This window comes from Mus caroli, unplaced genomic scaffold (genome assembly GCF_978045245.1).
Source record: "Mus caroli unplaced genomic scaffold, Mus_caroli_1 scaffold_5, whole genome shotgun sequence".
In the NCBI taxonomy this organism is placed as follows: Eukaryota; Metazoa; Chordata; class Mammalia; order Rodentia; family Muridae; genus Mus; species Mus caroli.
The window spans coordinates 149142732-149166301 of NW_028227260.1; the positions used below are offsets into that span (position 1 = coordinate 149142732).

At 38.1% G+C, this 23570-nt stretch overlaps 1 protein-coding gene across 1 annotated transcript in view; it reads right to left on the reverse strand.

Annotated features, from left to right (window-relative positions):
* Sytl5 (synaptotagmin like 5) overlaps nt 1-23570 on the reverse strand; it is a 259986-nt gene that overhangs the window by 80254 nt on the left and 156162 nt on the right. Inside the window, exons 2-3 of the mRNA XM_085838277.1 lie at nt 12847-12981; nt 9910-10392 (exon numbers count right to left, since the gene is read on the reverse strand). Of these exons, the coding sequence (XP_085694403.1) occupies nt 9910-10028 (119 nt within the window). The 5' untranslated portion in view covers nt 10029-10392; nt 12847-12981. The remainder of the gene's footprint in view (nt 1-9909; nt 10393-12846; nt 12982-23570) is intronic.

The window sequence follows — 23570 nt, forward strand, 5'->3', positions numbered from 1 at the left end:
GCAGTTCATTTATATGTGCATGGCCATAGCAGCATCTGAAGAAAGTGAGCTTCTGGCCTGCTATTCCAGCACCTCCTCATCTTTCTCACAAGCAGAAAAGCCACCAGTTGCTTGAATTAGTTTAGATACAGAATAGCATCATTAAGGATCCAGTATCCTTTCATCTTGTTGCTCTTCTATTGAAAAAAAAAATACGGCTTATTCTTATGCAAAATGACCAGGCATCTCCAACACTGTTCCCTTGTTAGGGCAAAACAAGGGAATGGTGCTTAGCTGCTTCTGTACATGGGTCTTCACAGATAAAACAAAATCTAGTTCAGAAACCCTCCAAAAAGACTTCTTGGATTTGACCAGACAATGTCACACCTAAGCCAAGGAGTTGCAAGGGAGGCTATGGAGTTGACACTTCACCCAGCTTTGTGGATGTGGGTAAAGGATATTGGATGAGGATGTAATTCCCATTTCCTCCGGGGTCTTGTGTTGTATTATGAATTCTCCATGAGTTAGCAACAACCCTTTTCTAGAGACAGCAGTAACTGCAACACAGTTTAGGTCTCATTTCACAATGGTCCTATGCTTGCTTGACAGGAAAGAAAAATGAAAGACAAGAATTTGGCTCGGGACCACACAAACACTCAGACCTATGTTTTCTGCTTTACTGTTTCTTGAAACTTAGGTTTCAAACATCAGTAATGGCAAAAAGAAGGCTCCTGGGTGGCTTTGGGTCAATCATTGCTTCAGCATATTTATGAGATAAAAACACTCCAGTTATGTCACCTGCCCACTGTGTCTCAATACTCTTTAGTGTTTTGTCAGCATGACTCAAGACAGGGTCATCTGTGAAAAGGGAACCTCAATTGAGAAAATGCTTCCATCAATTGGCATATAAGCAAGTCATGAAGCATTTATTTGATTAATGATTAGTATGGAAAAACCTAGACCACTGTGGGCAATGATATCCCTGGGTAGGTGATTCCAGATTCTCTAAGAAAGTAGGCTGAGCAGGCCATGGGAAGCAAGCCAGTAAGCAGCATACTTCCATGGCCTCTGTATCAGTTCTGGCCTCCAAATGCCTACCTTAAGTTCCTAGCCTGAATTCCTTGGAATATAGACTACAAGATGTAAGGTGAGATAAACTCTTTCCTCCACAACTGCCTTTTGGCCATGGTATTTATCAGAGCAATAGAGTGTGATAGAGTCTCCTTAGTTTTCATCATCTACTACCTTCCTAATCACTTGCCTCATCCTGTGACTATTTTTAAGCTACCAACTTCTTTATATGATCAGCAGAATAATTGCCAAGCATATCAGCTCCTAATATTTGGAACTTGTTAAACATTACAGCATTTAGAACATTTAGTAGCCCCGAAACAGAGATAAAGAAATGGTTTGGATTTGAGTAGGTAGGTAAGTGGAGAAGATCAGGGAGGAGTTCAGATAGGGGAAACCATGATCAGAATATATTACATAAAATATTTTGTAAATTAAAAAATCTACTAAATTAAAAAAAAAAGGAAAAAGTATTTTCAAATGGAACAAGATCAAGAATCTTAAGATTAGGAAATTATCCTGGATTTTCCAGATAGACCAATTTAATCACAAATGTTCTTTCAATATTGATGTAGAAAAAGATATTATATAGATTCATGAGAGCAAAGCCTGGAAAGAAGCCACTGTGATCATAGCAGTAGAAACTGAGGCAATGTGACCATGGCCAAAGAATGCGAGGAAACATCAGAAAAAAAAGGAGCCCAGGCACAAGAGTCTCCTGGAGATATTCTGGAAGAAGGAATGTTATACCAACCCTTTGATTTTGACCAGTAGCAGTTATTTTTGGATTTCTGGTTTCTACGGGATTGAAAATAAATTTACCTGGCATAAAGCCACAGGATTTGTGATAATCTAGTATATGACACCAATTTTAAGTATGCCTTTCTATGAGCCTAATTTCTTAGTGACTGTAACATCTTTGTGAATAACATGTCCAACTCACTGGGTTCTCAGGTTTCTGGCCTGCTCATCTTTGACTTCAGTTCTTATTATTCTTGTGAACAACTGTCACAAATAAGCCTTGGGGCTTGTCATCTCTAGAAAGGATATTATATTCAAAATCATGAGTTCAGACAGTTTACATTCTCAGAACTAGATAATTGTTTTCCAAGCCCATTTACTCAGGCAGGACTCTATCCCTTCCTCATATCTGTCAAATCCATCGGTCCTCCTATAAGTCCCTTCTGCTTGAAACCCAGACTGAAGAAAGCCTGCCCCAACTGGTTAGCACCGGCCCTTCAGGCCTAGAGTCAGAAGTTATCTTCATGGCACACACAATTATATTAAAGAGATTGAAATGATAAGTAAAAGTCATTACATGTCATCAGCCTCATATGAAGATGCAGTCATAGCAAAGAAACAAACATAGTACAGTGACAAACTCTAGACTAGCAGGTCTTATTTTCAAATTATTCAGCGGACACAAATATATATGTAATGAGCCAAGGAGGTTGCTCAGCACATAATGGAACCTCCCAACAAGGTTAATGGCAGGAGTTTGAACCCTGGGACCTACATGAAGGAAGGAGAGAACCAACTTTCACAAGTTGTCTTCTGACCTACATACCCTACCCATGCTGTGGCATGCCTGCTATCACACACACATACACATGCACACAAAAGAAAGAAAACATAACCATAACGAATTTTAAACATCCGTTATCAAGAATATAAGGGACTTTTAAATCTTAACAATAACCGGATAAGAACAAGGACGGTCCCTTAACTTCTTATTTCCTAGAGACTGCTATGAGACTTAAGGACTTAGGCTCAGCAGTTAAGAGCACTGATTGCTCTTCCAGAGTTCCTGAGTTCAATTCCCAGCAACCACATGGTGGCTCACAACCATCTGTAATGGGATCCAATGTGCTTTTTTAGTGTGTGTCTGAAAATAGCTATACTGTACTCATATAAATAAAAAATAAATAAATCTTTAAAAGAGAGAGAGAGAGAGACAAAGTTTAAAGATGATGGAACAGTAAAAGTTAAGGACTCCAGATGCCCCCCTTAATAAACAATGTAATAGAGCTGTCACACAACATACAATTTTACCTTAGTGAAGATATCTAGAAATTTTTTTACATTGTTTAAGTAATTATCATAATATCTGTCATTTGTAACCAAATCTCTTTCCAGAAAATCCAATTAGGACTCAGTAAATATTAGTTCTTGCACTGTCCACTTGCAAGAGCGGTGCTCTTGGGATTTGCTTCAGCCCCTGCTATAGTACCTTCAACCTTGAGCAAACTAAATCCAGACAACAGCTAAAGTTTCAAACTCCATTAAGAAAGCAAAAGGATACCACAAGAAAACCCACAGAATCAACAAACCTGCACTCATAGGGGCTCACTGAGACTGAACCAACAAACAACCAGGGAGCCTGCGTGGCTCTAACTCAGACACTCTGCATATGTTATAGCTGTGCAGCTTGGTGTTCTTGTGGGACTGTGAACAGAGGAAGTGGAGGCTGTTTCTGACATATTTGCCTGCCACTGGGGATCCTTTTCCTCCTAATGAGTTGCCTCATCCAGCTGTGATAAATGTACCGTAATCTTATTACAATTTGCTATGCATTGTTTGGATAATATCCCTGGGAAGCCTGCCCTTTTCTGAAGGGAAACCGAGGAAGACTCGATGGGGAGGGAAGAGGTAGGGAAATAGGGGAGGTGGATTGTGGGAGGGAAAACTGAGGTCAGAATGTAATATAAAAGAAAATAAATTAATCTTAAAAAGAAATCAAAACTGATGGGATTGATTAAATGAATGGCAAACCAATAACAGGAGAAGAGTCACAGAACTCATGATACACAGGCAGGATAAGATGCCAGCAGCCCAATAATGATGGCTCCTAACACTCCTTTTGTTAGCACTCCATTTATTCTAGAGCTATTTCATATCTGCTTAAAGAAAATTCTGAGTGGGTGGTATCTCCTTCATGTATTCTGAATATAAAAATATTAGATTTTATACCCATGAAGTCTTATCAAGTTGGCCTGAATGTAAGCTGAAAAGATTCAATACCAATAGCCAAGCCAAAGTGAATAGAGGGAAACTAAAGAGCCCCCAACCATACAAAAAGAACCACAGGCAACTAAGTAATGCTGAGAGAAATGAGTCTTCCTTAGGGAAGGACACACCAATGCAAAATGTACAGCCCTGAAAAAATACACACACACACATATATATATGTGTGTATATACATATATATATATGTAACAGTATACAAACAGAGCAGGTTATATTTAGGAATATATTTGTACATAAATGTACATATAGGCATATAACAAAAATCAATGAAAAGGGGACACAATTTGAAAAAGACCAAGGTTGGATATGTGGGAGGGTATGTTGGGAGGAAAGTGAAGGGGGGAACAATATAATTATATCGTAATCTCAAAAAATAATTTAAAAACCATTATGTTTTGGGGGTAGAAGGTATGGCTCAATGGTAGACTGCTTGCTTACGGCACACAAGGCCCTGGCTTCCATCCCCAACACCAAAAACCGAAACTCAATATATACATAATTTATAAAAGGATATATATATGTGTGTGTGTGTGTGTGTGTGTGTGTATAATTTTGTTTTTATAGCAGCTTCTGTATGTATGATAGATTGCTATATAAACATTACAGTGTATAGCTACAATAATGACATGCAATCCTCTTTATGGGTCAAGCCATTAACATTTGGCAACCCATAAGAAAGGCGTGGTTCCCATTTTATAGGCAAGGAAGAAGGGCAGCTTTCTGTTGGTCAGGAGTCAGAACCAGAATTTGGTATTTAAAACAAATAGGCAAACTACACTCTTTCTATGCACTAGTCTCCTCTTGCAGGCTCTGCTCAGAAAGGACACTGTTTTGTGAATGCAGTGTCTTTCCTAGTGGTGTAAAGCCATGCTGAGCACACTCAAAGGTAAGCTACAATAATCAAGAAAGCTTTCTTCTGCTAGCCTAGTTCTACTATACAGCAACTGTCCAGGTTGACTCTTTTCACAGTGTCTCATGACAAATATGCCCATATGGAACTGCATTTACACCACTGTCATTCTAAGAAATTTCATAGAGATTGTGATTTGGTTTCAGATCAAAGGCTACTAAAAAAATAATTAACACCTGAGAATCTGAGGAAAGGTTTAACCTGGATTTGAACCAAAAGAAAGTTCCCTAATAAAACGACTACAGATGAAGAAGTCTCTGTGAATTCTGCCAACCGCGTGTCTGGAGACTGCCTAGAGAAAATGGAACAATCTGGAACTGATTCACAATCTATACATGACATAAAGCAATTGCTAGTAGCATAAAGCTTAGCTTCCAGTAATATACTAGGAACTCCCACCAAACTATGTGAAAAGCTAGACAACTGGCATTTTGCCAGTTTTATATCACCAGGACACAGGCTAGAACCATTTGGAAAGTGTCTCAGTTTAGAAAAGGCCTCCATTAAGAGTCACCTGTAGGCAAGTTTATGGTGAATTTTCTTTAGTGATCAATATGGGAGGGCCCTGCTCATTGTGGATGGTGTTAACCCTGGGAAGGTAGTCCTGGGTTCTATAAGAAACTGAACTGAGCAAACCATAAGACTAATCCACTAATCCACTAATCCATAGCATTCCTCCATGGTCTCTGCTATGGTTGTTGCCTCTACTTTCCTGCCCTGAAATCTGATAGAGTGACCTGAGATTTATAAGATGAAATAAACCTTCCCCCACCCCCAAGGTGGTTTTAATCATTGTGATTTAACACAGAAAGGTACTTAAAATGTGCACATGTGTGTGTGTGTATGTGTGTGTGGTAGCTTCTCAAGTCAGAAAATAAATAGCAAATACTATCTGCCCTGGTAAAACTCTGTCAAGGTTCCCTTTGCCAGATGCTGCTTACCATGCCAGCTGTGCTAAATTACTCCTCCTTTTCCGTCTTGCTTTCCCTGGGACTTCAAGGTTTAATGGTTTAAAAAACAAATCAATTGCACTCAAACCTTAGGCTCAAGTTCTCCTTTTGGTGAACCCAACTTAATACAAGTGTTTCAGTAAATAATATGACAAAGCTAACCCATTACAATTCTAAAGAAGGGGGAAATCAGTCACTACTATTTGGCAGTTGGCTGTTTATTAATTCTAATATCACATTCTAATTCTAATTCTAATATCTATTATCTAATATCACACAGGGAATTGATTTCATATGTAATTACACTTCAAAAGAGCTGAAAACAACTATTGTCTTCTATCCTGATTATCAGAGGAATACGGGTGCTTTTCCTGAAAGGCATCTTTCCTGAACATCACAACAGCAAACCATCACATTGCTAATAGGATAAATTACTTAGAAAACACAGAGGCAGGGAAAGAATCAGTATAGCAGTAAGTACAAAAATGCCATTCCTTTCAGAAACAACAAAGGACAAAAGACTGGGCTTTAAAAGATGGTTGCTATGACAAATGGAAGAACGGGGCTGACTTGATGGAAAGAAATTGGGCATTTATGCAAAAAAAAAATTAGATGCTTTAAAGAGAACACATTGCCCTTGAAAAGATCTTTCAAAGCTCTTCTGCCGCTGGTACAGGTACATACTAGAGAGTTAGCTTTAGTTTTTGCAGGTATATAACACAAGTACCTTCTTGAAATATCTCTAAGTTGAATTTATGCAAATGTAGGTTATTTTCACTATAGTGAGGAGAACATGCACAGAAAAAAATCAGTACCTAATTTTCACAGTTTAATCTTAAGAAGATAATTCTGTGAATTCATGTTGGCATAGATGAATTACAACAAAGCTTTTTCCTGGTTGTTGATAGAAGTATATGGTATAGGAAAAGTCAGGCTACCATTTAATTCAAACTCACTGGGGATTTAGATTAATAAATGACTTAAATGTGCATGTAAGGTTTTGAAAGCATGCTTCTGGAAAACTATTATTGATAATTCAATTTAGATTCTATAACAGGAAGATGAGATCTTCATCTTGAATAATAAACAAGACCAATATATGAGATGGGTGTTCCTGTTGATATCAAAAGGTAACTTACTTGAAATTTAAAATCTGAAATGTGACACTTAATACTAAAAATTTACTTATATTACTTCTTAGAAAAATGTCTACCTTCCCAAGAATACAAATGATATTATATATTTTTTTATGAACTGATCACCTTAGGAGGTGGGAAAGAGAAAATATTTTTCACTTTCCACCTTTAGCTCCAATATTCAGCAGTCATGTCCTAGATTACATGTAATTCAACATACTGTCTGTACAAATTACAGTAAAAGGAGAATTGTATTGTCCTATATATTGGTACAGATTACTTTCTGCTGCTTAGAGGTCTGTCCTCAGCATCAATTCTCCTTAAAGGTAATACATTAATAAGAGACTAAATGGTCATTCATGGAAGAGACAAATATATGCACTTTGATATACATACATGTGTGAGGAAGACAGGTGATTTTCCTATCTACTTCTGTATCTATTATTTAAATTTAAAATAGTAATATAAACTGTAAGTAAAATAGTATACGATACATCTTTATAGGGAAATATGCATTATTTATGACTATAGTGACATTATTAGTTCAAGAATATGTAAGTTCATTTTGCAGCCCAATGCTTGAAATGTCTCCAAATATACCTTGACAGTAAAACATCTCTTCATGGAAAGATTTTGTAAAATCAAATTTCATATATAAATATGATTTTTCTATATGGAATGCAAAACGGAGTTCAAATAAGTTTAGATGTAATATATATGCATATATATATATACTAAGTTATATGTATATAACATATATATTTAAGAATTTATTCCGTATCTATAATATAATAATTATATATAATAGTACTATAATTAGTAAGTTCTGTGTAAGAGAACTTTTCCTTTATTCTGTGGGACTCGATAAGAGTTTGAGTTCCACTAAACTAGTATATTCACACTGAGATTTCTTATCTTTAATTATGTTTATGTACCTATGTGTCGGTATGTACGTGTGAGTTGGTGACTAACGAGGTGAGAGGTGTCAGTCAGATCTACCAGATGCTCCAGTCACTGGACATTGAGACCCCTTCAGCATGGCTGCAGGGACTGGAACTCAGGTCATTTGCCAAAGGAGCACCTTCTTAACCCCTGAGCCATCTCTCCAGAGTACCTCATGTTGGGGTTTCTGTTAATGTATTAAGAAGCTTTGTGGCAATTCTATTAAGATCAGAATAAAATGTTTACCAATCTACATGTCCAGTCCAATAATTCTCTGGAATTTCTACAGAGCCAGTGAGTCTGAAGACTTTTGAGGTCAAACTTATTTCAATCTTAGTGCTAAAGTGATAAAATTTGGAGAAGAAAAAAAAAGCTTTGCAGATTAAAATTTTATAGAGTATTAAAAGAATGTTATTCTTTGCACTCATTGGCCTCCTTGGCTTCCAGGTGGAATGTATTATTCCTGAAATCACATTTAATTCATTTGAACCAAATGTTTGCCTTATTTGCTTTTCTCTAATCTTTCTGCCTGCAGGACTGAAATAAACGAATGAACTACTTAGAGGCAAACTAAAAGACTGAAGGCAGTTTCTTGGCTGGGGTGTATGAGTTATTAGTGTACTAAGGTCAGGGCTTACTTAGTAGCCCATTCCAGTGGAACTAGGCATGTGGAACAAAACAATAAATTTGAACTTTAGAGTTTCAGTCTCCATGCAGAGATCAACTTAAAAAACTTTCTGTCCTCCTTTAAATGTTTGATAAAAGTCATAGTAACTTTAGATAATGGCATACAGCTAACAGGTCAGAACTGCCATTAAATGCCAGGCTTGAGAAATATATTCTGTTCTGTTCTGTTCCATTTTCCTGATGGGGAGTAGTAAGGCCATGAGTGTGTTCTCAGCAGGGTCACCCAAACAGCTATAGGTTTTTAAAATGCACCTGTTATAGACTATTTCTAGGCATTGCATGGACACTTATTCAATCACCAACTGAGGAGAACTTGGCTTATCAATAGGAGACCTGCACTAGATTGGAACCATTCATTATCTGTCATGGAGGTGGGGAGGGGTTCACCAAGCCCTGCTCATCTCTGAGAATGTATACATTTAACAGTTAACATTTTCTAGAGGAGAAAGCTCATGAGACCACCCCATGTTCTAGAATTGAACATGCTCTAGAATTCGGGAGGAGCCGAATTCCCAAGCATATTTATAAGCTTCCTTAATCTTTGCATCAGTGCTAAGGGGAGCAATGTTATCATTATTGTTTTATTGATGACAAATCTAAATCAGGAAAATTGGGTGTAGTGGTATCAAGTTCTTATCAAAGTGAAACAAAATTACCAGAGATGATAAAGTTAAAAATATTTGAGCCAGGCAGGGGTGGTGCACACTGGAGACCAGGCTGTGCTTCCCAACCCTAAAACCTTCTATGTTCCTACCACCATGGACAAAAAGGCCTCCAGCCCATAATCCTTTCCTCACCATGATGGATGATATTCTCTAAACTAAAAACCAAGTTAATATCCATTTACCTGCTTGTATAGTTCCAGTGATGTAAATATAACTAACACCACAGCAAGATGCTTAAATATCATACAGGCCATTCCAGAGTTGGTACTCAAAATTGGGGAGTCTTTCTTCTTAGCTACTAGGTTTGCTGTTGGCAAATGTGTGCCTTCATATCACCAGCATCCTACTATTAGCTGATTTTCATCCTCTTTAGCTAGATGGCACAGAGCCAAAGATATTTTCAAATATTTGGGTTACATCAGGAAAGCTATAAAATCCCTGATCAATATCTGTCTCCAATGAGACTATCAAATTCGACATCAAAATCACTGAAAACAAATAGAAAGCAGTTGAATTAGGGCAAAAGAAAAAATTCATATCACCTTATTCTCTTCTCTTCCACTTTTTTCAAATATTCATCTCTCTTTAGGACTCCCAGTATCATTTCCTTCTCATGATCTAATAAAAAGGACAGATTGATGAACTCCGAGTTCTTAGACATGGTACTTCAGCAGCAGCTCTGTGTGTATCAGTGGTTGAATCTTCCAGAAGGTGAACGAATATTTACTGTTGTTAAGGTTTCTCCTGCTCAACCTAGTGTCCAAGCTGTTCAATTTAAAGGGTTTTCTTTCAAGGTCTATGCAGTTTTGTTGACAAGTGCTGGGTATTCGTTCACATTACAGAGAAAACATATTCAACTGAGATTGCAGTCTATGAAAATCATTATTGTTTCAACAGAATAATTCTCTAAAGCATTTGCTGTGTAGACAGTCAGCAGCTAAGATTCACTAATGATGCTGAACTTTGAGCTCTCAAAAAGCTTCAGAACAGGACTCAATTCCTCTGGGCCCAGAATGGAGAAAAAACTGAAAAGGTGGACAAAGCAGAGAAAAATTAATTAGGTCATACCACATATAGCACTTGTTCAACTATTTAATTTTTGAAACATCAGTGTACCTAGCTCAAACACAACTTTCAAATTAATAAAAATACACATACTGGGATTTGTACATGTGTGTGTGCGTGCACGCACATGCACACGTGTGCTGCACACACACACACACTTAATACAAGTCCCAGTTCTAGATAATCACTGGACGTGTTAGAACACATCCCTTTCAAATAGAAGGAACAAGCATGCTAAACACCAAATGGACCTAGACTATTCCTCTTGACAACATAAGAAGCTCACCTGGCCCTCCATCACATCCTTAACTTTAGTTTTATACCTGGATTCTCAGAGTATAACCACATAAGAATGGTAATTCTTACACTCCTTCACACCTATGAACAACAAGCTATGCAGTTTCCTGTAGTCTCCCCTCCCCCAGCCAGCTTGCTCAGGGGTGGAGCTTGCCACTCAACCGTTCTGCCACGCCGACTGCTGGGGCCCACATACATGTGGTCCCCAAGATTATTTGGCGGGAATCGAGCCCCCTTCCCCTGCCTCATAACTGCGTGCGGAATAGTAAAATTGAGCTTTGATCAGCATGACTGCCTTAGCTGCATCTTTCTCTCGCCACCTAGCCCCTCTTCTCTTCCAGGTTTCCAAAATGCTTTTCCAGGCTAGAACCCAGACCTGTAATCTACTGGCCGGACACAACACTTTCCTTGGCTCTTGTCAGACTTTTAGTCATAACTATCTATTGAAAGGCTGCTATGGGAAAGTCTACCCACAGGGTCAAACCAACCTTAACAAAAAATATGTTAGTTGATTCAAAAGGATAGGATCTCTTCCAGAGCTTCTTTAACTCTTCAAAGAACTTGTGTTGTATTCAGTGTACACCAACCAGAACTCCAAACTGAAGTGGGTCTTATAGACCACAGAGTAGTTCCATTTGAGCTAATGTCCCAGGTCCTTCCAGACTGGATTTATTCAAGGCCTTTTGCCAATCTGCAAAGACCATTAGAGGAGAAGAAGAAGAAGAAGAAGAAGAAGAAGAAGAAGAAGAAGAAGAAGAAGAAGAAGAAGAAGAGGAAGAGGAAGAGGAAGAGGAAGAGGAAGAGGAAGAGGAAGAGGAAGAGGAAAAGGAGGAGGAGGAGGAGGAGGAGGAGGAGGAGGAGGAGGAGGAAGAGGAGGAAGAGGAGGAAGAGGAGGAAGAGGAGGAAGAGGAAGAAGAAGAGGAAGAAGAAGAGGAAGAGGAAGAGGAAGAGGAAGAAGAAGAGGAAGAAGAAGAGGAAGAGGAAGAGGAAGAGGAAGAGGAAGAGGAAGAGGAAGAGGAAGAGGAAGAGGAAGAAGAAGAGGAAGAAGAAGAGGAAGAAGAGGAAGAAGAAGAGGAAGAAAAAGAAGAGGAAGAAGAAGAGGAAGAAGAAGAGGAAGAAGAAGAGGAAGAAGAAGAGGAAGAAGAGGAGGAAGAAGAGGAGGAAGAAGAGGAGGAAGAAGAGGAGGAAGAAGAGGAGGAAGAAGAGGAGGAAGAAGAGGAGGAAGAAGAGGAGGAAGAAGTGGAGGAAGAAGTGGAGGAAGAAGTGGAGGAAGAAGAGGAGGAAGAAGAGGAAGAAGAAGAAGAAGAAGAAGAAGAAGAAGAAGAAGAAGAAGAAGAAGAAGAAGAAGAAGAAGAAGAAGAAGAAGAAGAAGAAGAAGAAGAAGAAGAAGAAGAAATTAAGAGGAAGCAGCAAGGGCAAGGGAGACCCTACAGAAAATGTAATGCTTAGAATTTTCTATCAGTGTCAGCTGCTGTCTCCCCAAATAAACTTGCTTTTCATTCCTTGTGTGTCTCATCTGGCTTTAAACTGAAATAGAAAAAAATACATAAATTGGAAATTCCATGACTGAATAGATCATCTTTCTAATTGGTGTTCACTTGCAACATACTTTATGCTTAAAATGTCAGACTAGTATGTTCTCCACATATATTTTACAGAGTGTATTTTTTTAAATACTCAGGGGGTTAAAAAATGCTTGAGTTATATAAAGTTATGCATGTCTTGAGCTGAAGATAGAAGTCTACCCTCTCCAAATCTCTGAGTTTGTCCTGTAGCCAAATAAATGAAGAGAGGGCTGACAAAAGGAAGCAGTGGGTAAAGTGCTTGCTACCAAGCCTGGCAATGTGAGTTTGGTCCCCAGGACTCCATAGTGGAAGGGGTGAACTGACTCCAGTGAGCTGACCTGTACATGTACATGGCCCCTGAACCCCCCACCCAACACCCCGAATAAATAAACACATGTGAAAATGGAGAATGGAAGAGAAACAAACCATGAAAGTGACAGAAAGCTTTAAAGAATTGAACAGAAACAAAATTGGATGGGTGGTGCTTAAAAATAGGATCCCTTTGCCCACATATGAATTAATATATGGATAATAGGCTAATATAATTAGTACCTGGGTTGGTGTAGAAATGATGACCAAAGAGATTGTAAGTAGTCCAAACTTTATCGAGAAAGTCCGGATATTTCCTCCAGAAGTCAGGACTGGGCTGTGATGATAATTTAGTAAGATGGAATCTTAATGAAGATCCTAGAGAAACAGAGTGGAAGAAGGAAAATGGTGAACCTGGGCACAGAAACTACAGGAGATAGATGCCTCTCCCATTAGGAAAAAAAGCACCTGCCTCTAAGTGGAAACAACTTGCTACCTGAAACACATGTTCCATGTTTAGTAATGGCACCTGTCTAGCAAAATTTCATATCATTAATCACTAAAAGAATACAGCTAATCCCCCTATTCTAAGGCTATCTCAGAGTTGTTTAAATCAGGCCTCAGAAGATAATCCTCTGAAGTTAACTCAAAAAATCAGTAGACTTCCTCTACTCAAAGGATTAAAGAGGCTGAGAAAGAAATTAGGGAAATGACACCCTTAACAATAGTCACAAACAATACAAAATATCTTGGTGTAACTCTAACCAAGCAAGTGAAAGATCTGTATGACAAGAACTTCAAGTCTCTGAAGAAAGAAATTGAAGAAAATCTCAGAAGATGAAAAGATCTCCCATGCTCATGAATTGGCAGGATTAACATAGTAAAAATGAGCAGTCAAGTACTCTTAAGCACTGAAACATCTCTCCAAACTGATAAGAGTCTTTTAAAATAAAAAAGCACACTTTATTTTGATCATATTCTTTCCCCTCACCCAATTTCTCCTGGATCTTTGCCCCACATAATTGCATGTTCTTTCTCTTTCTTAAAAAAACAAAACAAAACAAAACAAAGAAAAACCACAAACAAACAAACAGATTGTGTCATTGAAATACCCAGTGTTACTCCATTGAAGAAAACAGATTTTCCTTCTTCCAGCAATCAGCGGGTAACAAACTTCTTGGTTATAGATAAGGCTTTGTCTGGCTTAAATGTGTGCAGGTCTTGTGAGTGCTATCACAATTTCTGGGAATTCCCATGCTCATAACCCCTGTTGTGTTAGAAAAGGCTGTTTCTTGGGAGAGGGGAAACTTTATGATCATATTCTATTGTATGAAAATTTAAAAATAAAAATATTAATAAAAAGCAGTATTTGGGTGTATAATTTAGCAGTAAAGAGGTATGAGGTCTTATATACAATCCCCAGAACTGGAACCAAACCAAACCAAACAAACAAAACTCAAGAAGTGAAGGTCTAAATCTAAGAAGACAAGAAGTTGAAATCAGGAGAGTCAAACCTGCCAAGTAGGAAGACTTTCTACCTATTGTTTCACTATAACATCCTTGATAACATAAGGTAACTTTATACTCTTGAGAGCCCTAAAGATCAGCATTTGGGACCTAAGTCCCCTATATATTCCCCAGACCTAGGCTTTAATCTGCTTATTCCACCAACTTCTGTGTCCTGACCTATCCCCAGGAATACAACCCATCAGTACAAGTATACAACATGTAGTTAACAAAAACCTGATCCAAATTTCCTTGGAAACATTTGAGTAGCCCAAAATGGATTGTGTTCATTTGCTTCTTTGAGGTCCAGTTATTTGTTGGTCCTCAGCTAAGTACCACAAATCATAGCGGCTCAAAACAAAATAAATAATATGTTTTAGTTTGGTGTGTTGAATGTGTTTGACAGAAGAAGGCTACATTTCTGTCCATCTCAAGGGTTTTCTGTGTTTTGCTTTGTTTTGTTTTGTTTTGTTTTGTTTGTTTGTTTTTTGGTCAGAAGGCAACTGAAGCTATAGCCATTTGAAATGTTTGTAGATAAGGGTCAGCTATACTTTTAGCTATTGATTGGAATGGAGGTGATTTTGTACCATGATTTTCCAATAACTGTTATTGCTAAACAAATACAGAGGTAACCACTTTTAATTGTAGAAAGAAAAATTAGCAAAGTATAAAACCTCAATTAATGAGAAGTATCTATATAGAAGCTTTTACTCAGAGATGTAGAAATTAGTGAAAAGGTACTTCAGTTATAAGAAATCCATCTGCCAAATATATTATCGGCATTGCGAGAAATTTAGTTCTATAGTTCATGAACTCATGAAAGGGTAATGGTGATCAAGAGCTAATGTTTTCAATACAGATGTAAAACTAAAACTTTCATATACTTGTATATGCCCCATTATCTGTTGTAGAGATTGATAAGCCTTCCTGCAAACAGTTGAAGCTTAGATGATTAGGGCGCAATAGACTCTACCTTGATAATACATGTTCTAATGTCAATAAGGTATTTCAGAGGTTCATAACCCTTCAGAATCAAATAGCTTACAGTCTATAGAGTATGCAAAATAAGTATCTAGAAGAAATAATGACTTTGAGTACTCTCTCAGATATGCTGAGAATGAACAAGATTCTTGTGTCTTGTTGATTCACATTTAAAATAAAAATACTAATATTTATTTCATGGATTTGTTTCTATTAAAATGAACCATTACATAGAATCTCTTAGCACATGCTCAAAAACATTTAGACCCGTCCATCTTTACTGAAGCTAAGCAACATACCACTTAAAAAGATCCATTAAAAACATATATCTATTTCCTATGAAAATACCTGGATCAGCTCTGGCTTCCTAGATTTTCTATGAAGACATTTTAGTAATTATTTAGAAATGTGATAGCTTATTACTACTAATAAAAATTTAATAGTACCAAGATTTCTTTAACATTTTTGAAGCCACTTTGGAAAGTTCAGAATGTAAAATCAACAAAATCAAGCACAAAAGTAATTATGCAGCCAGGCAGTGGTGGCGGATGCCTTTAATCCCAGTGCTCAGGAGGCAGAGGCAGGCAGATCTCTGAATTTGAGGTTCATCTGGTCTACAGAGTGAGTTCCAGGACACCCAGAGCTCCTTAGTCAAATCTCTCAAAATAAGGCAAAACAATTGTATAGTACCCATCATCCCAATCAAGTTAAAATGCATGCACATGCAAGTAGTTATTATAACAGAACTAACAGCATCAACTAAGCCAAAATACTAAGTCTACGTGTGAATGGTTGCATTGTAAATATTTTAAATTTTCTTCATTTTCTTGTTTTGATTTTACAATGAAAACATATTACTCATAAAATTACCAATATAACTGCTATCAAAAATAATATTCTAGACATTTTTAGCTCAGCTTCATTTTTCATGATACATGTGCACATAACTACTAGTTATCATGTTCAGCCACAAAGAAGGAAAAGAATATTTTGTTGAGATTCCAGGTCAATCAATCTGGTTTATTTTTAACATAATGTTCTATCTACTTATGCTTTTAAAATTTCTTTAGAAAGAGAACGAGTTGCAAAGTATAAAAAATGTTGATGCAATAGACTTGCGCAAAATCTTGTGTCAGAAACTGTTCTAGAACTAAAGGAATATGCATATGAAAAAAGCATGGATCCTCGACTGAAGAGCCTTGTCTTTTCCTAATAATAGAGCAAGAGATAGACAGGAATAGCCATGAATGCTAAGACAAAATAACAATTAAGAGAATTATGATTCTAGCTTGTAAAGACAGGGTATGAAAAATTTACAAGAAAACACACCCAGTTCAGGATATTCTGTTACTCCCTGCATGAGATATGGGACAATAGGAAGGCAGGAAGGAGGATACTAAAGGGCTGAAGAGTTTCTATTCAAATAGATAGCCCTGGACTTCAGTGTTTTCTGAATCTCTTTTTGGGAATATTTTCTTGTAAACATGGCAAACAAAAGCTATGTGGCCAAGCCTATGGAGCTGACCTGTGTTTCAAACAGAGCAGCCATGTTTTCTATGTTCTTTAAGTTGGACTCCAGATAGGATTTTATTTGTGGAAACAGATCCATGGCCTTGCAAAGTCAAAACTGTCCCTGTGCAGTCAGGCTGTCAAATGTTTGACGCCAAGGAACAACATAGATTCCTATTTTAGGCATGTGTTTTGTACCACCAGAACTCCTTAATGATTCATTGGAGAACAAGTCAGACAAAGCATGGGGAGGCCCAGGAAAGCACGAGGTATTAATGAGCAACTGAGGCTCTGTTATGAGAAAGGAAATGAGGATCATTGTTGAGGTATTTGGGAATAGTTGTAACAAGGTCCTGTGACTAGCTACATGCGGGTGATATACAACAGAGAATAGAATGACTCTGAGCTTTCCCACAGGAGATGCAAAGGTTTTTAAATCTTAATGTACATAAGAATATCTAAAAATTTTGTTTAAAAGGTTTGTCTATGTTTGTGATGTTCTTATGTACATTAAAATTCCAGGAGTGTTGATTTAACAGAATGCATAGAAAGTATAACAATACTGATATTAGCAGAGTTGGGGACTCTATGACAAGATGAGAAAGAAAAAGAATTAGTTTTCATTCAGACCTGAGGTCACTGTGCTTCTGATAAGATCTGTTATTAATTTGAAAGATGGAACTTCTAATCATCATCTTAGAGTTCATCAGAGAAACAAAGATTAGCAATATTTTATTGGGAAGCACTAGGGTCTAGATAGTCGGTGGTGGCTGAATATAAGCAAAAAGTGAGATTTCTCAGAGAGAAAGGGCCAAGAATGGAACCATGAGGAAAAACATAGATTGTAGTATAGTAACAATACAGTAACAAATAGTAACAGTAAGAATGGATGGAGCAGCAGGCATGACAATACACACCTGCAACTTCAGCACTTGGTTGACAAAGGTGCAAGATCAGGAATTCAAGACCAACTTGTACTATACAGTGAGTAGTACCAGACCAGCTGTACTACAGTGAGACTCTCAAAAAACAGCTTGTATGGGTTTCCTAGATGCCCACCTATATTACCTATCATTTTGTCATATTTGCTTTAATATTTTAAACTTTTAGTGTAGAAAATTTTAAGGTGGGCACAATGAGTAAACTTTGTACTTTCAACACTAAGAAAGTGGAGACAAGAAGATCGGGCATTCAAGGTCATCTTCAACTACAACTACACAGTGAGTTCCAGCCAAGACAGAACTATATTAGATCATGTCTCAAAAAATAGAAGAATAGCCAGGCAGTGGTGCCCTATGCCTTTAATCCCAGCACTTGGGAGGCAGAGGCAGGTGGATTTCTGAGTTTGAGGCCAGCCTGGTCTACAGAGTGAGTTCCAGGACCTCCACAGCTACACAGAGAAAACCTGTCTCAAAAAAAAAAAAAAAAAAAAAAAAAAAAAAAAAAAAAAGAAAAGAAAGAAATAAAGAAAGAAAAGAAAAGAAAAATATGGAAAAAATAGAAGAATAATGAAGATAATGAAAAAAAAACTAAATGTTTTACCAAAAGAGTTAGAGAGGTAGTTGAGTGTATTGAGCTTGGAGTCAAGTTTAGCACTCACAGATAATGGTAGAGATCATTGTTAATTTAACTTTCAGCGAATCAATCAAGTAATGTATTACGAAAACCTCTAGGTGTAAGGAGTATCACAGTGAAGCTACAAAAGGCTCTAGCTTTTCATAACTGATTTATAAAAAGCAACTGAAGTACTACCAACTCAAGCAAATCAAGTGTCATGTAGTATTTTCTAGCCTAACAGCCCAATCTTATTATAATATAAATTTGTATATCCTGGAATTACTTTTGCTTATGATCTAGTCATGTCCAAATCAAATCTTGTGCTTTTATTCTGGAACATTCTAAGCTCTCATAACTATAGATGTTGTCCTAATAACGATTATTTGGAAGAAAAATTGGGTATGAGAATGGGTAAGCCCTTGAATTTAAAAAAAAAAAAAAAGAGAAAAGCACCGGGGCAGCTGGGGCGCAGGGTCGGCTGACACTCGCCAGCTACCCACAACACCCGCCACAGGATCTTAAGACTTCTGGAGAGTGGAACACAGCTTCTGCTCCAATCCAATTGCGCGCGGGACCTGAGACTGCATTAGTTAGGGAAGCAGAAACTGTCCTGAGTAGGGCCACAGGCCTCATCCGGCCGGATCAGCGCCGGGGTAGCTGGAGCGCAGGGTTGCCTGACACCCGCCAGCTACCCACAACCCCCGCCGCAGGATTTTGGGACTGCTGGTGAGTGGAACACAGCTTCTGCTCCAGTCCAATCACGCGGGACCTGAGACTGCTCTGGTTGGGGAGAGAGAAATCCGGCCTACATAGGGCCACAAGCCTCTTCCGGTCAGAAAAGCACCGGGGCAACTGGGGCGCAGGGTCGGCTGACACTTGCCAGCTACCCACAACACCCACCACAAGATCTTAAGACTTCTGGTGAGTGGAACACAGCTTCTGCTCCAATCCAATTGCACGCGGGACCAGAGACTGCATTAGTTAGGGAAGCAGAAAACCGGCCTGAGTAGGACCACAGGCCTCTTCCAGCTGGACCAGCACCGGGGTACTGTCAGCTACCCACGACCCCCGCCGCAGGATTTTGAGACTGCTGGTGAGTGGAACACAGCTTCTGCTCCAATCTTTAAACAGTGACAACAATAACAACTAACCCCAGAGATTACCAGATGGCGAAAGGTAAACGTAATAATCTTACTAACAGAAACCAAGACCACTCACCATCATCAGAACCCAGCACCCCCACTTCGCCCAGTCCAGGGCACCCCAACACACCGGAAAAGCTAGACACGGATCTAAAAGCATATCTCCTGATGATGGTAGAGGAGTTCAAGAAGGACTTTAATAACACACTTAAAGAAATACAGGAGAACAATGCTAAACAGGCAGAAGACACTAAAGAGGAAGCACAAAAATCCCTTAAAGAATTGCAGGAGAACACTGCTAAAGAGTTACAAATCCTTAAAGAAAAACAGGATAACATAATCAAACAGGTAGAGGTCCTTACAGAAAAACAGGAAAACACATCCAAACAGATGATGGAAATGAACAAAACCATACTAGACCTAAAAAGGGAAGTAGACACAATAAAGAAAACCCAAAATGAGGCAACACTGGAGATAGAAACCCTAGGAAAGAAATCTGGAACCATAGATACGAGCATCAGCAACAGAATACAAGAGTTGGAAGAGAGAATCTCAGGTGCAGAAGATTCCATAGAGAACATCGGCACAACAATCAAGGAAAATGTAAAATGCAAAAAGATCCTAACTCAAAACATCCAAGAAATACAGGACACAATGAGAAGACCAAACCTATGGATAATAGGAGTGGATGAGAATGAAGATTTTCAACTCAAAGGACCAGCAAACATCTTCAACAAAATTATAGAAGAAAACTTCCCAAATCTAAAGAAAGAGATGCCCATGAACATACAAGAAGCCTACAGAACTCCAAATAGACTGGACCAGAAAAGAAATACCTCCCGACACATAATAATCAGAACAACAAATGCTCTAAATAAAGATAGAATACTAAAAGCAGTAAGAGAAAAAGGCCAAGTAACATATAAAGGCAAGCCTATCAGAATTACACCAGATTTTTCTCCAGAGACTATGAAAGCCAGAAGATCCTGGATGGATGTTATACAGACACTAAAAGAACACAAATTCCAGCCCAGGCTACTATACCCAGCCAAACTCTCAATTAACATAGATGGAGAAACCAAAGTAATCCACGACAAAACCAAATTCACACATTATCTCTCCACGAATCCAGCCCTTCAAAGGATAATAACAGAAAAAAACCAATACAAGGACAGGAACCACGCCCTAGAAACAACAAGAAGGTAATCCCTCAACAAACCTAAAAGAAGACAGCCACAAGAACAAAATGCCAACTTTAACAACAAAAATAACAGGAAACAACAATCACTTTTCCTTAATATCTCTTAATATCAATGGACTCAACTCCCCGATAAAAAGACATAGACTAACAAACTGGCTACACAAACAAGACCCAACATTTTGCTGCTTACAGGAAAGTCATCTCAGAGAAAAGGATAGACACTACCTCAGAATGAAAGGCTGGAAAACAATTTTCCAAGCAAATGGCATGAAGAAACAAGCTGGAGTAGCCATTCTAATATCTGATAAGATTGACTTCCAACCCAAAGTCATTAAAAAAGACAGGGAGGGACACTTCATACTCATCAAAGGTAAAATCCTCCAAGAGGAACTATCAATCCTGAATATCTATGCTCCAAATACAAAGGCAGCCACATTCATTAAAGAAACTTTAATAAATCTCAAAGCACACATTGCACCTCATACAATAATAGTGGGAGACTTCAACACACCACTTTCACCAATGGACAGATCATGGAAACAGAAACTAAACAGGGACACAGAGAAACTAAGAGAAATTATGAATCAAATGGATCTGGCAGATATCTACAGAACATTCTATCCTAAAACAAAAGAATATACCTTCTTCTCAGCACCTCATGGGACCTTCTCCAAAATTGACCACATAATTGGTCACAAAACAGGCCTCAACAGATACAAAAATATTGAAATTGTCCCATGCATCCTATCAGATCACCATGGACTAAGGCTGATCTTCCATAACAAAATAAATAATAGAAAGCCAACCTTCATGTGGAAACTGAACAACACTCTTCTCAATGATACCTTGGTCAAGGAAGGAATAAAGAAAGAAATTAAGGACTTTTTAGAGTTCAATGAAAATGAAGCCACAACATACCCAAACTTATGGGACGCAATGAAAGCATTTCTAAGAGGAAAACTCATAGCTCTGAGTGCCTCCAAAAGGAAACTAGAGAGAGCACACATTAGCAGCTTGACAACACACCTAAAAGCACTAGAACAAAAGGAAGCAAATTCACCCAAGAGGAGTAGACAGCAGGAAATAATCAAACTCAGGGGTGAAATCAACCAAGTGGAAACAAGAAAAACTATTCAAAGAATCAACCAATCAAGGAGCTGGTTCTTTGAGAAAATCAACAAGATAGATAAACCCTTAGCCAGACTCACTAGAGGGCACAGGGAAAGCATCCTAATTAACAAAATCAGAAATGAAAAAGGAGACATAACAACAGATCCTGAAGACATCCAAAACACCATCAGATCCTTCTACCAAAGGCTATACTCAACAAAACTGGAGAACCTGGATGAAATGGAGAAGTTCCTAGACAGATACCAGGTACCAAAGTTGAATCAAGATCAGGTTAATGATCTAAACAGCCCTATATCCCCCAAAGAAATAGAAGCAGTCATTAATAGTCTCCCAACTAAAAAAAGCCCAGGACCAGATGGGTTTAGTGCAGAGTTCTATCAGACCTTCAAAGAAGATCTAATCCCAGTTCTTCACAAACTATTCCACAAAATAGAAACAGAAGGTACTCTACCCAACTCATTCTATGAAGCCACAATTACTCTGATTCCTAAACCACAAAAAGACCCAACAAAGATAGAAAACTTCAGACCAATATCCCTTATGAATATTGATGCAAAAATCCTCAATAAAGTTCTTGCTAACCGAATCCAAGAACACATCAAAACAATCATCCATCCTGACCAAGTAGGTTTCATCCCAGGGATGCAGGGATGGTTCAATATACGGAAATCCATCAACGTAATCCAGTATATAAACATACTCAAAGACAAAAACCACATGGTCATCTCGTTAGATGCAGAAAAAGCATTTGACAAGATCCAACACCCATTCATGATAAAAGTCTTGGAAAGATCAGGAATTCAAGGCCCATACCTAAACATGATAAAAGCAATCTACAGCAAACCAGTAGCCAACATCAAAGTAAATGGTCAGAAGCTTGAAGCAATCCCTCTAAAATCAGGGACTAGACAAGGCTGTCCACTTTCTCCATACCTATTCAACATTGTACTTGAAGTCCTAGCCAGAGCAATTCGACAACAAAAGGAGATCAAAGGGATACAAATTGGAAAAGATGAAGTCAAAATATCACTTTTTGCAGATGATATGATAGTATATATAAGTGACCCTAAAAATTCCACCAGAGAACTCCTAAGCCTGATAAACAGCTTCGGTGAAGTAGCTGGATATAAAATTAACTCAAACAAATCAATGGCCTTTCTCTACACAAAGAATAAACAGGCTGAGAAAGAAATTAGGGAAACAACACCCTTCTCAATAGTCACAAATAATATAAAATATCTTGGCGTGACTCTAACTAAGGAAGTGAAAGATCTGTATAATAAAAACTTCAAGTCTCTGAAGAAAGAAATTCTAGAAGATCTCAGAAGATGGAAAGATCTCCCATGCTCATGGATTGGCAGGATCAACATTGTAAAAATGGCTATCTTGCCAAAAGCAATCTACAGATTCAATGCAATCCCCATCAAAATTCCAAATCAATTCTTCAACGAATTAGAAAGTGCAATCTGCAAATTCATCTGGAATAACAAAAAACCTAGGATAGCAAAAACTCTTCTCAAGGATAAAAGAACCTCTGGTGGAATAACCATGCCGGACCTAAAGCTCTACTACAGAGCAATTGTGATAAAAAACTGCATGGTACTGGTATAGTGACAGACAAATAGACCAATGGAATAGAATTGAAGACCCAGAAATGATCCCACACACCTATGGTCACTTGATCTTCGACAAGGGAGCTAAAAACATCCAGTGGAAGAAAGACAGCATTTTCAACAAATGGTGCTGGCACAACTGGTTGTTAACATGTAGAAGAATGCGAATCGATCCATTCCTATCTCCTTGTACTAAGGTCAAGTCTAAGTGGATCAAGGCACTTCACATAAAACCAGAGACACTGAAACTTATAGAGGAGAAAGTGGGGAAAAGCCTTGAAGATATGGGCACAGGGGAAAAATTCCTGAATAGAACAGTAATGGCTT